The sequence below is a fragment of the Microchirus variegatus genome (genome assembly GCF_963457635.1).
Source record: "Microchirus variegatus genome assembly, chromosome: 18".
Classification (NCBI taxonomy): Eukaryota; Metazoa; Chordata; class Actinopteri; order Pleuronectiformes; family Soleidae; genus Microchirus; species Microchirus variegatus.
This window is the reverse complement of record NC_139819.1, coordinates 15,834,092-15,849,249: the sequence shown is the minus strand read 5'-3', so window position 1 is coordinate 15,849,249 and position 15,158 is coordinate 15,834,092. Positions and strand designations below refer to the sequence as shown.

The 15,158-nt window shown below is 41.7% G+C and overlaps 1 protein-coding gene across 1 annotated transcript; it reads right to left on the bottom strand.

Moving 5' to 3' along the window:
* Positions 1 to 516: 516 nt before the first annotated feature.
* On the bottom strand, positions 517 to 2,097 carry LOC310939988 (UDP-glucuronosyltransferase 2A2-like; the record flags this gene model as incomplete). Its single annotated transcript, XM_083904883.1, has 1 exon — positions 517 to 2,097. One exon carries the CDS (start codon positions 2,095 to 2,097, stop codon positions 517 to 519), a length of 1,581 nt encoding a protein of 526 aa, XP_083761009.1.
* Positions 2,098 to 15,158: the final 13,061 nt, after the last annotated feature.

Below are 15,158 nucleotides of genomic sequence, written 5' to 3'. Positions count from 1 at the left end.
AGTTACCAATTTTCCTACATCCCAGTGGAAAATCAGAGATGGAGGTAAATTGCTTTATGCGTGCACACAAGCTAGTAGACAAGCATGCACTATTGTTGCATGTCTGTTTGCGGTTAGTTAGCTCTGGCATTAGCCAGTAGTAGTTGCAAGTTGGGGTACTTAATTACTCACTTTAGTGACGCATATAAACACAAATAAATCATTATGCAAATAATGCAATGTGAAAAAAAAATCATTATGCATTTGATGTGAACACATCTTTACAAATCATATATATCATTACAAAAATTGTACAAAAAGCTAGATCATTACAAAATGAGAAAACCTTCAAATCACCAGAGTGATGCTACTGGCAGATAATCAGACATTAAAGATCAGCGACTGAGCATATACACATCTTACCTATCTATTCTTAAGTAGGTAATGGTAAGACTATTCGGGTTATGACTCTAAATAACAAAACAGAGCATTTTAGTAGTATTATTGTTGTGCTTTATAAATCTTGCAGGACATTTATCATTCCTTTTTGGCTTTGCTTCTAGAAAACACTCTTTGCCAGACAAACTTTATCACCAAAATAAAAACAGTAAATATTAGCAAACTAACTGCCAGTAGACAACCCATCACATCAATTGAGTAATATTGGATCATGGACATCTTATAAGACTCTGTCCTAAGATGTGATGCTCCCTTGTGCCTCATGACAAACTCAATCCAGAAAACGGCGTGGTCCAGTGGTTTTATGGGTTGATCTCTTTGCAGGTTGGACAGCCGTTTCATATTCTCTCTGTAGCTTGGTTCATACAGCACCTCTTTGAGAGCCTCCAGGAAGTTATCTTTGTTCACAGTAGCAATGTCCATGACTTTGGCCACACCTCTTACTTTCATCCTGAAGAAATTATCAGGCTGGTCAAACATGAGGGGCAAACCAATGAGGGGGACACCATGATAAATAGCCTCCTGTATTCCATTGGTGCCTCCATGTGCCACAAATGCTCTTGTCTTGGGGTGACCCAGGAGGTCATTCTGTGGCAGCCAGTGCACGAGTAAGGTGTTGTTGCCAAGTGTGGACGGTCTTTTTCCTGTGTGCCTCCAGATCACCTTCTGTGGAAGTTGGGCAAAAGCGGCTGCAAGGTCCTCAGTGATGTCCTCAGGAAGTTTTGACACCAGGGTTCCCAATGACATCATAATGACGCCATGTTCACCAGAGCTCTGCACAAAGTCCTCTAGATCTTTGGACAAGGGCTTGGCAGGTTTACACTGAAATCCTGACATGTAAATGACATTTGGCATTGTGGGACGTGGGAACTCTAAAGTAAAATCATTTCTCATCAGCCATATATCGGCTGCTTGGAACAACTCCATGTAATGTACGTCACTCCCAAAATAATGATGGACAAAAGAGTTATAGCTCGAATCTGTGACATACCAAACTTGAAAGCATGTAAATAAATGGTAGAGGATGTTCTTCACCCGCTGGGGAAAAGTCATCTTGTCAGTCAGCTCTGACCCTGGTAATGGAACATAGGAGCGTGGAGATGGTGCAATTGCTTCATGTCCCTCACCCTGAATAGTCCACCTCACATTAAAGACAAGTGGGAGGCCTAAACGGCGACCCAGAAGCGTCCCTCCTCCAATTGCAGGATCTGTCAGAAGCAAATCATAATTGGCATCACGGAGGCTCTGCATCAGTTTGGCATTCTCAAAAATCTCCCCCATCATCACAAGCAACGTCTTATGCATTTGATGGAAAGACTTTAGTAGTTCATACTCCACAGACAAACGAGTCCAAAGAGAAGCCCCTTCCCGCCGCATGTCAACCATTTTTGTTACAAACAAGCCAAACTTCTCCTTGTCAAAACCAGCAGAGTCTTTTATCCTAATGACCTTGTGGTAAGGTGACTCTTCCTTTATATACCAGCTGTCTTCTGGACGAAGTACTGTGATTTCATGCCCTCTGGAGTGAAGTTCCTCAATGATGACATTCATGTTCACCCAATGACTTCCATCTACAGGGAACACCAGGACTTTCCCTCCATTTACCAAGGGTGAAGAACAGAATAGGACCACAAGTGTCACAAAGGCTTTTTGGAACATATCTGAAAAAGACCCTGAAAGAAATGTGAGTTTTTTAGAGCAGTCCTTTTTTTATGATGAAGGTTTTACAATATAGTAAGTGTGACAATATAGACAAGTGTTTATACAACTGCTTCACACTTTAAGACTTGCAAGTGCTGAAAAGATTTAGACTTAAAATGAATAACAGAATAATGGAACAGAATAACAGCCCTGCCACTTCAAGATCACCTAATTTACAAAATAAGCCTGATATTGATATTTCCTGGCTTTTTAATCATATAAACAATAAAATTATGTCAACACAATTCAGCCATCAAGGCCTTCATAAGGGCAGACAATTAAAATGGCCTGTTTAATACCTCATGGTGATGTGAAAACTCATAAATTAACATGTCTAGACATCAGAATATCTATATCTACAATATTTTTAAAAAATTACTAAATTTTTACAATTGTGGTTACAATTGTCACACTTATGGTTACCTGCTTTTACACTACAGGTTTTTTTGTGCAAAAAAAAAAAAACTACCTCTTTCACTACAGCTACTACTGTTGCTGCTACTAGTACTGTGCTCACCAATTTAACCACCAAACCCCACCCAACCCCACCCCCAAGCGCGCCCCACACACAATACTTGTACAACTCCCATTGCGTAACTACACATGTGAGCAAGGTACCCAAATTCCATTGCTCCCCGGGCGCCACTCAGTGTGGCTGTCCACTAGTATGAGGATGGGTCAAATGCGTATGATGAAATCATTAATAATGACCATAATAAGGGATTAATGAAGGATAAAATAAATAATAAAATAATTTAAAAAAATAACTTCATAGTGTGGAAAATCCCAGGAGGTTTAAATGAGCTCTCAGGTTTTACAGCAGTGTGTTCTTGTGCCTCTCAGTAATGACAGGTATCAAGTATCTATTAAGGAGTTTACTGGCGTGTTCATTTTGTATGTACTTGGTAATTGGAGCTGTCTCACATTGTGTTGTAATAATAATGTGGTCTAAAGTTCCCTACAAATAATTACATACTACCCCATTGACAGTAATGATATTTGTGATATTTTAATGGTCAAAAACATCTTTAAATATTTGTTAATTTTTGCTCATGTGAAACAAACATTATGTATGTGTATGTCAGTTGTAGTAAAGACTACTTAAATAATAATTGTTTGGAGCAGCAAAGCGTTTTGAAGTACAGATTCATGAAAGGAACTATCTCTTTAACTGTGAGTTAGTTTTCTGTCTTAAATATTTATGACTGATTGTGAAACAGCACATAATGATCACATTATTGTTGCATGCTGTTGTTTGGCTAGTCTCCAAAGAAAAACCCATGAAGTTCTGGCTCATATGTTTACATCTGGAATCACACAAACGTCACATGGCAAACATCAGCTCTAAACAAACACGCTGCCAGCCTCATCAACACTTTAGCTTTGGTTCATGATTGTTGGATTGAACACTTACCAAGACGTTCTTGTTAGGTTCTTGTTTGATCTGTTAGTTCTTCTTTGTGTGCGCAGGCTCCTTCACAGCACAGGCTTAGACGGAAAGTGCAAATGCTGTTTTTATACAGCAGTGGCTGTGGCTTTGGATTACATAAGGTCAGTGACGTAGAGGCTCTCATGTTGAACTGCTTAGATATGGCTCTGAGATAATACAATATAATACTGAGCAGTTTTTACAGGTTTAGATAGAAAAACAAGTCAATCTGTAAAGAAACAGGTATCCAGACAAACTAAATCAAGAAAACAACTGTCAAGGTGGAGTAATTCCAGTTCGATTTATGTAAAACTTAACATTGCACCTACATTGATAACAACAGTAAGTCATGGTAAAGGTCATAGTGACTGTGTCAGTGTCCTTAAGGGTTGTCAAAGTGACTGATCTATGTACTCTTAAAAAGGAGAAATAAGTAACCGATTCAAATTTGTAATAATGCATCATTGTATCATTAGCTCTTTGTCAGAGTTCATGGTCAGTTGTAGTATTATCATCTGTCCTGAGTCATCTGATCAAAATATCATTCAGAAGGTGTGAATGCATCCAAATGGGCCATGAATTAGGCCTGGGCGATAAACAGAATATTTACTGATACCGTAATTTACGACAATAACCAACGTCATTTTGCCCATGTCGGTATATTCGGTAAGTAAATAAAAGTGTTTGTTTTTTTTGGCTGTGTGTGTAGGTAGGCAGGCTACCGGTATGTTCATGTCCATTTAATACACTCGGCTATGTGACTCACACCCCTTCAGTCTGTAACAAGAAGGGAAAGAGACAGGCTTTTAGCCAGCAGGGCTAAAAGAAGAAATTAGACGCCCTACTTTTAGGCAGGACGCCCTATCTTTTCCTCCCCCATTTCCTCCGCTAACTCGCTGAAAAATTAGCCAAAGGGTTTTTTCTAAAACAAAGGTACAAACTTGGCTGCATACGGCACAGATTAGGAACTCCCGTGAACTTTCTCTCTCTTCTCGTACCATTTGAGCAGTTAACTAAAGCGATCAGCTGATCTGATGCATCAGTTATTCCCTTTATTGCAGCACTAAAGTGTCTTTTACACAAAGGTTGAGACCTAACTTATCGGTCATTTATTGTTATAAAGGTGAGCAGACTCCTCAGGGACTGTGCAGACCAGCTCTGCCAGGTGGTTTGTTATATCTTCAACCTGAGTCTGAGCTTGGAGAGAGTACCCACCCTGTGGAAGACTTCTTGTGTGGTCCCTGTCCCCAAGACATCATGCCCCAAGGAACCCAACCACTTCAGACCCATGGCCCTAACATCACATCTCATGAAGACTCTGGAGAGGATAATCCTCAAACACCTCCGCCCCCTGGTGAGCCCAAACATGGACCCTCTGCAGTTCGCGTACCAGCCTGGCATCGGAGTGGATGATGCCATCATCTACCTGCTGCAGAGGTCCCTGTCTCATCTGGAGGGGCACTGGAAACAGCGTGAGGATTACTTTTTTTGACTTCTCCAGTGCCTTTAACACCATACAACCATCGCTGCTCAGGGCGAAGCTGGAGAGAGCAGGTGTCAGCGACCGGCTGGCTGCATGGACTACCAACTACCTCACAGACAGACCCCAGTTTGTGAGGCTGCAGGACTGTGTGTCGGGCACATTAGTCTGCAGCACGGGAGCCCCCCAAGGCACTGTGCTCTCACCCTTCCTCTTCACCCTATATACATGGGACTTCAGTTATTCCACAGACAGCTGCCACCTCCAAAAGTTCTCTGATGACACTGCCATTGTGGGGTGTGTGTCAGGAGATGCAACCAGGAATACAGGAGGACTATCATGGACTTTGTCAGCTGGTGTGAGAAGAATCACTTTCTTGTCAACGCCAGCAAGACGAGGGAAATGGTGGTAACCTTCAGTAAAAAAAAGCAAAACACTGCACCGGTGAACATCCAGGGACTGGACATCGAGAGGGTGACAACATACAAGTACCTGGGTGTTCACCTAAATAATAAACTGGACTGGACTGACAACACTGACTCGCTCTACAAGAAGGGTCAGAGTCGCCTTTATCTTTTGCTGGGGAGGGGGCTGTTCTGTGCGAACAAAAAAAGACTAGATCGGATAACTAAAAAAGCCGGCTCGGTCTGTGGCTGTCCCCTGGACTCCATCGAGGTCATCCAAGAGAGGAGGGTACTGGCCAAACTATCCGCCATCATGGACAACACCTCTCACCCACTGCACAAGACTGTTGGGGCCTTAAGAAGCTCCTTCAGTCAGAGACTGATGCACCCTAAGTGCAGGAGGGAGTGGCTCCGCAGGTCGTTCATTCCTACTGCTGTCCGTCTGTACAACAGTGTCCAAACCAAATAACTATGTTTGTGTCACTGCTGTATTAGTCTGTTATTGTGTACAGTTTTTGTTCCTCGTTTTTAGCTGGTCTGTTAAGTTATTGTTTACAGTTTTGTTGTTTTGTTTTTAACTGGTCTGTTAAGTTATTGTTTACAGTTTTGTTTTTTTGTTTTTAACTGGTCTGTTGAGTTATTGTTACAGTTTTGTTTTTTTGTTTTTAACTGGTCTGTTATGTTTATTGTTTACAGTTCAGTTTCTTGTTTTTAACTGGTCTGTTAAGTTATTGTTTACAGTTTTTGCTTTTTTACTGGTCTGTTAAGTTATTGTTTACGGTTTTGTTCCTTGTCTTTAGCTGGTCTGTTTAGTTATTGTTTACAGTTGTTGTCCTGTTTGTCTTGTTTGCCTAGATTTGTCTTATTTTTACCTTAACCTAAAACGCACCTTATTTACATTCACTCTTATCTTATTTCTTTCCATGTACAGTTTTTATAATATTGTGTAATTGTTTATCTGTATACGGAGCTGCTGAAACCCTGTTCTCTACCCACTGTGGGATAAATAAAGCTATCTTATCTTATCTTATCTTTCATTTTATTTATTTTTTACTACTAAACAGAGGTTCTGAGCAGGGCTGTTTTGGCAGGGTGATTAAACTGCTGTGGTGCTTCATTCTTATGGTATTTTGACGACGCATGTCACAGACGTGTTCATTAGGACACCAGGGAACTAGATTAACCTGGAGAAATGGGATATAATATGAGACCTTTAAAACTGAGTGATTCACTTCGAACAAGAGTGCATCATTCTTTGTTTGCATTGCTGAAGTCCCTCACTTGTGTTTTGCGCTACCTCACTTGTTCTTTGCGCTCCCTCACTTATTCTTTGCGCTCCCTCACTTATTCTTTGCGCTCCCTCACTTATTCTTTGCGCTCCCTCACTTGTTCTTTGCGCTTCCTCACTTATCTGTTGCTCTAAAACTCAGTACCCAATCAGAAGGCAGCTTCCTAAGGCCCACCCGCAAACAAAAACTGACTGCGTAACCACGGAGACCCCTCGAGCATTCATAGTTCTCCATCGTGGTTCCGGAGACGCACTGCAATTTCCCGCCCGATCAGTAGGTCGCTACGCAAGGCTGTTGTGCTTTTGGCTACAGTGAGCAATGGTGTCCGAGAGAGAAAGACTGTTGTTGTTGTTGCATCTGAATAACATTGAAACAGTGGCAATTTCTCACTTTTCTGTATCACGGGACGAAGTTTTAAGATAATTTGAGGCGAGAATTTAGCCATTTAGAGTCTAAACATGTGATGCGTGTGTTTTAAGATATGATGTATTTATAGTTTGGCAGCAACATTGTCGGCGGTGATCAGCTCCGCCTCTGTGGACGTTCAGTTCAGTGCGCACTGTGGTCGGCACAGAGCAGCGTTAGCTCGGCCTGTCCTGAGGACCAATTGCAGCCCTTGCCATCTCCGTTGTCCCTTGATGGAGTGACGGACACTTAAAAAATATTTTGTGCAGCTGGAGATGACGCAGAGGCTCTCCGACAGGCTCTCCAGCGACATAGAGGGGTCTCCGTAACCGACGTAGAGCACTTTACGCAGGAGTATAAATTGGGCTTAAGACTTGATGTTTGTTTTTGTGTGTGTGTGTGTGTGTGTGTGTGTTTGCAGCTATACGAGGTGTCCAGACTGTGTTCTTTGAAGAGCCTGTCAGAGTTATCTGTTATAGGAAACCCCGCCTCCTCACTTGCACACTCCCGCTTCTTCCTGCTCTACCACCTCAGAACTCTCGACAGGCTAGATGATCTGTCAGTCTCCCAGGAGGAGAGAGGACACGCCTACCAGCGCTTCAACACTGGTGAGTTAATTCGTATCATGAAGGTAGCTGATTGGTCACAACATTGTGTACTTTTGTTGTTACTGTTTTTGTGCTTAGAGGAGCTGGAGCGTCTTCAGTGGGAGGTGGACAGCAGCCAGTCCCAGCTGAGCAGGCTGCAGCTGGAGCAGCAGGCCGCCGTCACTCAACTCCACCAGCAGGAGGAAACAAACCAAACACTCACAGCTCAGACACAAAAGCAACAACATGCACACACACTGTTGGAGCAAGAACTGCACACCAAGAGTCAACTGGTAGGACATTAACACACATAGCTTTGCACAGCTATTCTTCTAAGAACAGAACACTGACTTCCATTCATTTGGACAGCCTAAATAACTACATAAATAACTATAACCAGTTAATGCCTAATTCTAACCCTAACCAGATGAATTGAAATCTAAGGCCCAGACTTAACCAGTTCTCTCTCTCTCTCCCTTCACACTCTGGCTCAGTTTACAGTGATGTTTTCATTTTAAAACAAAAGTTTTAGCTGTACACATTTGTCTCATATGACCAAACACTTCACATGAACATTCAGGTGTAAACAGGATTGGCTACTCTGCACTCAGTTGCTCAGATGTAGAAAATACTCAGCAATCGGGTGGAATGAGGTGCTACTGTTACTGAGAGGTCAGTAAGTGTCAGCCATGTTTTTGATTCATCACTAATAGTCGAGTCATGACTGATGAGAACCAATCAGGAAGAGAATGTGGGCATCTTTCTACTAACATCTCAGTTTCCATTCATCTGCACTACAACACAAAAGTCTCAGTTTCTGGTCATTGATTCCAGATTAATTTTCACGCTGAATGTAAAGCAATCTTTTGTTAAGTTTATATTCTGCACAAAGTCAAAGCAAAAGGTGAGTAGTGCATATTCCATGTCAGTTGTGCTGTGTGATGTAAAAAGTGCAATTTGTGTGAAAACCCATTCAGCTGTGATCACAACAGTTGTTTGAGTTTAAACATTTGAACTTGATGTGATGTCATGAAAACCAATTGGACAGAGCCACAGAGGGAAATGATTAGACTCATGTTTGTCTCTCAGCCTGAGCTACATCACACGCAGGCATCTGCATTGATGCATCTCCATTAACTTCAGTGTGACATAAAATCATATCCATCAGAAATAATTTTTAAAAAAATAGTCAAGGGTGCAGCCTTTTGGATTCAGCAACAGTTGTATACAGTGCTCTCAGGTGTTCCTTCTTTAGAAAACATTGTAAACAGATACACATGATCCATTTGGTGTTGTTTCCCCAATGAAGACCTCATCAGTTTCTGTTCCATATGTGGTTGATTTGTTTACTCTGTTAACTCAAGACTTCCTGTTGCAGTCTCACCCTTCTCAAAAGCCTTTCTGTGTCTTCAGCTGGAGAAGACCACGGCTGAGTTGACTAGAGCCTTTCACAGACTGTATGAGCTGGAACAGGAGTTGACTTTTTACAAGCTTGACACCAAACTCAGCCCTCTGCCATACTGCAGCTCACAGGTGACTGATTAACGCATAACAACATACTGAACATCCACATTGCTGTATCTTGTCGTTAGACAGCCTTCTCTGACTGAAAACCTAGCTTTGTAAACCACTCGCCCTTTAGCACCAAGTTGAAGACCCTGGAGAAAATACTGGAACTCCTGGACTACTGGCGCCTTATTTGGAAAGTTTGCCCAACTTACACAAATCTGAACTTAGGACTGTAAACATCATAGTCACACAATAACACATTTTGACGTATAGATGGGGGCTGTGTAGCATGAGAAAATTATTGATTTTCTCAATGGATTGTGATGCAGGGACTGAGCAGTCCACAAAGCACTACACATTATAGTTTGTGCTAAGAAAACCTGGAGTAGTTTGTGTATGTGTTGTCAGAACCTTATACAATAACGTTTCAGAACATTTGGTTCTTAAAACAACACCATATCATATCTGCTCACGGTAAACTTTGGTCCCCCGGAGGGTCAAAGGTATAATTTATGTTATTCCTGTCTACTGGGAAGTTAGTCACATTTACACAAATACATTTACTCTAACATGATTGCAAACATTTATTGGCTTTAACATCAAATATTAACATCTATCCTCAGTGATCTAATAATGGCCAGATTGCGCACAGATCTCCACCGTCCTAATGTGTCCACCTGCATTTGTCCACATTCCTGAGTTGCATGAACTCAAGCCATCCTCAAGATTGATAAGAGACTCAGCCGATGTTGTCTGATCAGCGATAGTTTTCACCTTAGTGCTCACGTGGCACAGATCAAGGTGAAACCTTGGTAAATTGCTGCGGGAATAATACACAACTCCTTGTGGAGTGTCATCCTGGGGTGTGTTTATAGGTTATATCTTCAGGCTTTATAAAAATGCATTTTTCGTCCTCTCATGTTTTGTTGAGTCAAACATGATTAATTTTATATTGCATATTTATAAACAAAAAACTGGAATAGCGATAATTGTGTCAGAAGTCATAAAATAGACATTGAACTTTTTAAATTAGCGAATTTTCACAAATTCAATCAGATTTTTTTTTTTTTTTTTTATTAGTACTTTTTGCTCAGGTGTGTTTATATAGTTGGTGAAAATGAAATGTTTTTTTTTTTTCATCAAATTTCCTATATGTTGTACTGAAAAAAGGATATAAGTATGGTGGCCGACGGGCAAACACACTGCAACGACCAAAAGCACATGCAGGAGGAGAAACAAACTGCATATTCACAAACACAAAGGAAAATAAAAACACAAGCAGAACTGAAAACACACAAATCCCAAAACACAAGCAGAAACATTCAGAGCATTCAGGCACTGCAGGGTTTTTACCGTACATATCTTTGTAATTCAGGCATTAAAATTCAGCATCAGACATTTGACTACAGAGAAATGAGTATTGGATAGCTTGACCGCAGTCGGATAACCTTTTAATAAAGGACTTTTATTAAATTAAGAATTAAGTAAGTCCCTGAATATGGTAATGGCTGGTTGTAGAGCCACACGAAAACAAGCACACCCACAGACCCACTTTCATTTTAGAATATCATGGTGTTTGTTTTCGTTTCTGCGTGTGTTTTGGGACTTGTGTGTGTTTCGGCTTCTGCATGTATTTTTGTTTTCGCTTGTAAATATGCAGCTCGTTTCTCCTCCTGCATGTGTACCTATCAAAAATTCAGACATTAAACATGTTAACAGGTGTCTGTCTCACCAGGGAGTTGATGCTGTGGCTGAAAGTCCATACATCGGCAAGGCTCGACACATCAGGAACACTATCACCTCTACTCCCAGAAGCTCCTCCCCCTCCCCCTCTCCCTCTCCCTCCCCCTCCCCCTCTCCCTCTCCCTCTCCCTCTCCCTCCCTGCAGACCCAGGAGGGTTCAGATGTTTACACTGACTTGGAAATGAGGCATCCTATGCTGAACGACTGCAGAACACAGCAGAACGCAGGTCAGAAACACTGGTGATCAGCAATGAGAGACAATATATTTTTAAAATTATAGTGTATTCAAAATTCAACAAAATTACTTTCAATCCAATCTTAAGGGATAATCCGAGGAACTTTGGTGTTCTATTTAAATTCTACACCTGCTTACGTCCATTAAATATATAGTATATACAGTATGTGTGCTATTAAACAACCTTTTCTGACTAACACTCAGGAGTTGTGGATCCACTGTTGCCTCCATCACTAATTCAAATGTGTTACATTCAGTGTTTGGAATTTGTTGTTCTGATTAACAAACACTAAGTGACACACATTCACCAAATGAGGCAGCAGAGCAGCAGTCCAGTGCTGTCCTTGCAAGTTAAAAACACAGATTGTCTCTATGGCCTTGTGTGGTGTGGGAGCATGGTTGGTGAATTACTTTAAATTTCCAAATACAAAAGGCTGTCTAATTGCGAGATAAAGTGAAGAGTATATTCTGAAGATATCTTAGACTTAAACAGGCATAGATTTTATTTGGTGAGCCTTTTCTTAATTGGCTAAATTAACTTTCCCTGTGTCTCTGCTTGCAGCAATTTTTTAACGAGGACAAACATGGTTCATACCCCACGGGGGCCACTAGGGATGGTAACACTGACTATAGGACTGTTGCCACTATATGTGCTTTTCTACATAGGTACTAATTAGAAGTACAGAGTAAATTATCTGACCCCAGAAAAGTCCCTGCCCAGAAGGTTGCAGTATTTTGTGTAAGTACAGGAAACTTCAAGGATTAACAAGAGCTGTGGTTCCACCACATAGTTCCAGGAATTTTAAGCACCAGAAATTGTTTTCTTTTCATGCAGACCATTGTTGTCTGCATTTCTGCGACAGTGATGCTCCACAAGTTCTCTGTGTGTAAAAGACTACAGCATGATGCCACTGTTTTTACGCACACACACACACCCACACACTCACAAACCATGTCCATGTGTGTCTGCCTGCTGAGGTATTGCAGCTCTATCACAGTGAAAGCAATAAATATGTCAAGTTTATGTCAAGTTCCATCTGTTTGTGGGGGTTGAAATAGTTATAGATGTTTTGAAGAGTCACTGACTCAGTGAAAAAGTAAATACAGAGCAAACAAGATAGAGAGAGAGAGAGAGAGAGAGAGAGAGAGAGAGAGAGAGAGAGAGAGAGAGAGAGAGAGATGCATATTTGGTTTCATCCTCATGGCCTCAGGTCTGGTCCACTGTGTCCAAAATGTGTCCTCAGATCCAATCATAGAAAAACTTTGTCCACATTCCTGCGCTGCATGAACCCAATTTCCTTAGCACCGATTAGAGACTCCAGCTCCCCATGTGCTGTTCTCTGAACTGGTGGTAGTTGTACAGTTTTTTTACTCGAATCGGTGCTCATAAGTTAAGTTAATTGCAACCATCACCACCGCAGCAACTCTGATTTAAAAATATTTTCGGCATGAGGAGAGTTTGAGTCACTAGAGCTCCTCTTGTCTTTCATTTCTGTCTCCCTCTCTGTCACTTCCATAAGCGTGCATAAACACAGTAGTAGCATGAACAGTCAGACTTTATACTGTAAATTTGTGTTGAAATATCTTAGGGCAGCTGTTAATACCAGGCCTCAACAACTGGGCTGTAGCCTTTTTGTGGAAAGTTAGCTTGTTGTTTTCTCTGGGTTCCACCCACAGTCTACAGAGTTCAGCAGAGTTTCACTGCTCCTAAATGAGCACCCTCCTTCAGAAACAGTATACCTCTAGTAGGGACAAGCACAGCTGCTACAAGTTGCATCACACAGTGGGGAATTAGCTCAAATGGTAGAGCGATCGCTGCGCGTGCATGTGAGAGGTAGCGGGATCAATGCCCGCATTCTCCAGAGGCACTGTTTTTCACTGACAGGTTAACTATTACCTGCTCCCTTGTGTCCAATATCATATTAGTTTATGTTGCATTGTCCCCTGTGCTGAATTACTAATTACTTATTTGTGATTGTGTGTACCTGAGGCAGAACTTCCACAGATTACTCATCAAACAGAGAAGCAGTTACAAGTAGAATTCAAAGTGGTCAATGAATCAACAGCACAAGTACAGGTAATACACACACTAAATATAAATATTTACCCTTTATTATTATTATTATGTTTTACTGTGTCTGCTCAATTCATACATGATTGTTTTTCTATGTGTGTCCAGCAAGAGGCACTATTGTGTCATGTCATAAGTCGGGTGTTGGTCCTGCAGCAGCTGAGAGACAAAGCAGAGGACACACAAAGACACCTGGATGAAGAGAAAGAGGAGAGATGGATGACAGAGATACAGAGAGATGAGCTGAAGACGCAGGATAACTCAGACCCACAACATTTGAGCTTAGTAAGTGGATGGTGTGGTTGTGTAGTAGTAAGACACAGAGTCAAACAGTCATATAAGAAATAACTTTATTAACTGAGTGAATTTAAAAAAAATTTCGCCTTATTTTTTGGGCTGAGGAAGTTGATCCATTAAAGAATAAAATGAAATTATGCGGGACCTCGCATATGCCAGCACCACCGCCAAGCCGGATAAGCCACCAGCAAGCCGGGTTCTGGCCGGGTCATTTGTCTCACGTGAAGTGTTTCGAGTCAATTGGTCAATGTACGGCAGAGTTACAGGGCACTTCCGGTTTCGTGTGACCGACTTCCTGTGTGCAGGTCTTTGTTTGCATACATGTTCAGGGAGGGGCCTTGGTCTCACATATTAAGTTTGGAGTCGATCGGTCAGTGTATGGCAAAGTTACAGGACACTTCAGGTTTCGGGTGACCTACTTTCTGTATGCAGGTAATGTCTTGCAGACATGTTTAGCGCAAGCCCTTTATCTCACATATCAAGTTTCGAAGCGATCGGTCAATGTATTGGTGAGTTAAAGGGCACTTTCGTTTTCCGACAATCTACTTCCTGTGTGCAGATACATTTTCATCAGACGTGTTCAGGGCAGACCCTTGGTCTCACAAGGTGTCGAGCCAATCAGTCAATATACGTCCGAGTTACAGGGCACTTCCTGTTTAGCGGCAAAACGGCATAATCAAAATGGCCGACATGGCGTTTGTGTCAAATTCACATTTGCAGACATGTTCAGGACGGGTCCCTGGTGTCACCCAGTGGAAATGAATTGCAGTTTTTTGTGATTTTTGTCGCCCTGGTTACTCGAAACGCTTAGAAAAGTCATAGCCGGCTATTCCTGATCAAACCGCATGTTTTGATATGGGATGTGTGGGGTTTTTCTCAAAACTGTGGGAGAGAGGAGAGGAGATACATGGCAAAGTTTTGGGTGGAAGAAGAACACATCCAAGATGGCCGACATTGCGTTCTTAGACCTGTTCGGGGTGTGGGGTCTCGTGTCACCTATGAAGTTTCATGCCGATTGGTCTATGTATGGCAAAGTTATAGCACATTTTGTGTTTCGCGGCGAGTTAATTGAAATTCGCCAAAATTCCGATGGCTGCCGTGGCTACGCCATTTTGAATCTGCGAAAGTGTCTGATAACATTTGATCTTGGATTGGTCTAGTACCATTTGAGGTGTTTTTCATCTTCATAGGATAAAACGCCCTCAGACTAGCAAGCTCAGTAATGAAACTTGTGAAACACCAAGATATAGGCCAAATCCATGAAGCACGCTGTGGGGAGGACGTGGATTTATGTGTACATTTACGGCTCACACATAAAAAAAACGTTGGTTTTAAATCAGGCTGGGGCTCGTAATTACAGTTAATGTGTCGGGCCGGGCTGGGCCGGGCTCGGACACAACATGCACAGGCTCAGGTAGTAATATACTACTTACGTAAGTAATACTACTTACAGTATATATCAGTTATATTTTGTTATGAAGATAGTGATATCATCATGTAGTCTGAGCACTCGGCCTCTCAGACTGCATTGCTGAATATCACCTTCATGATTCTGTATGTTGACTACCAG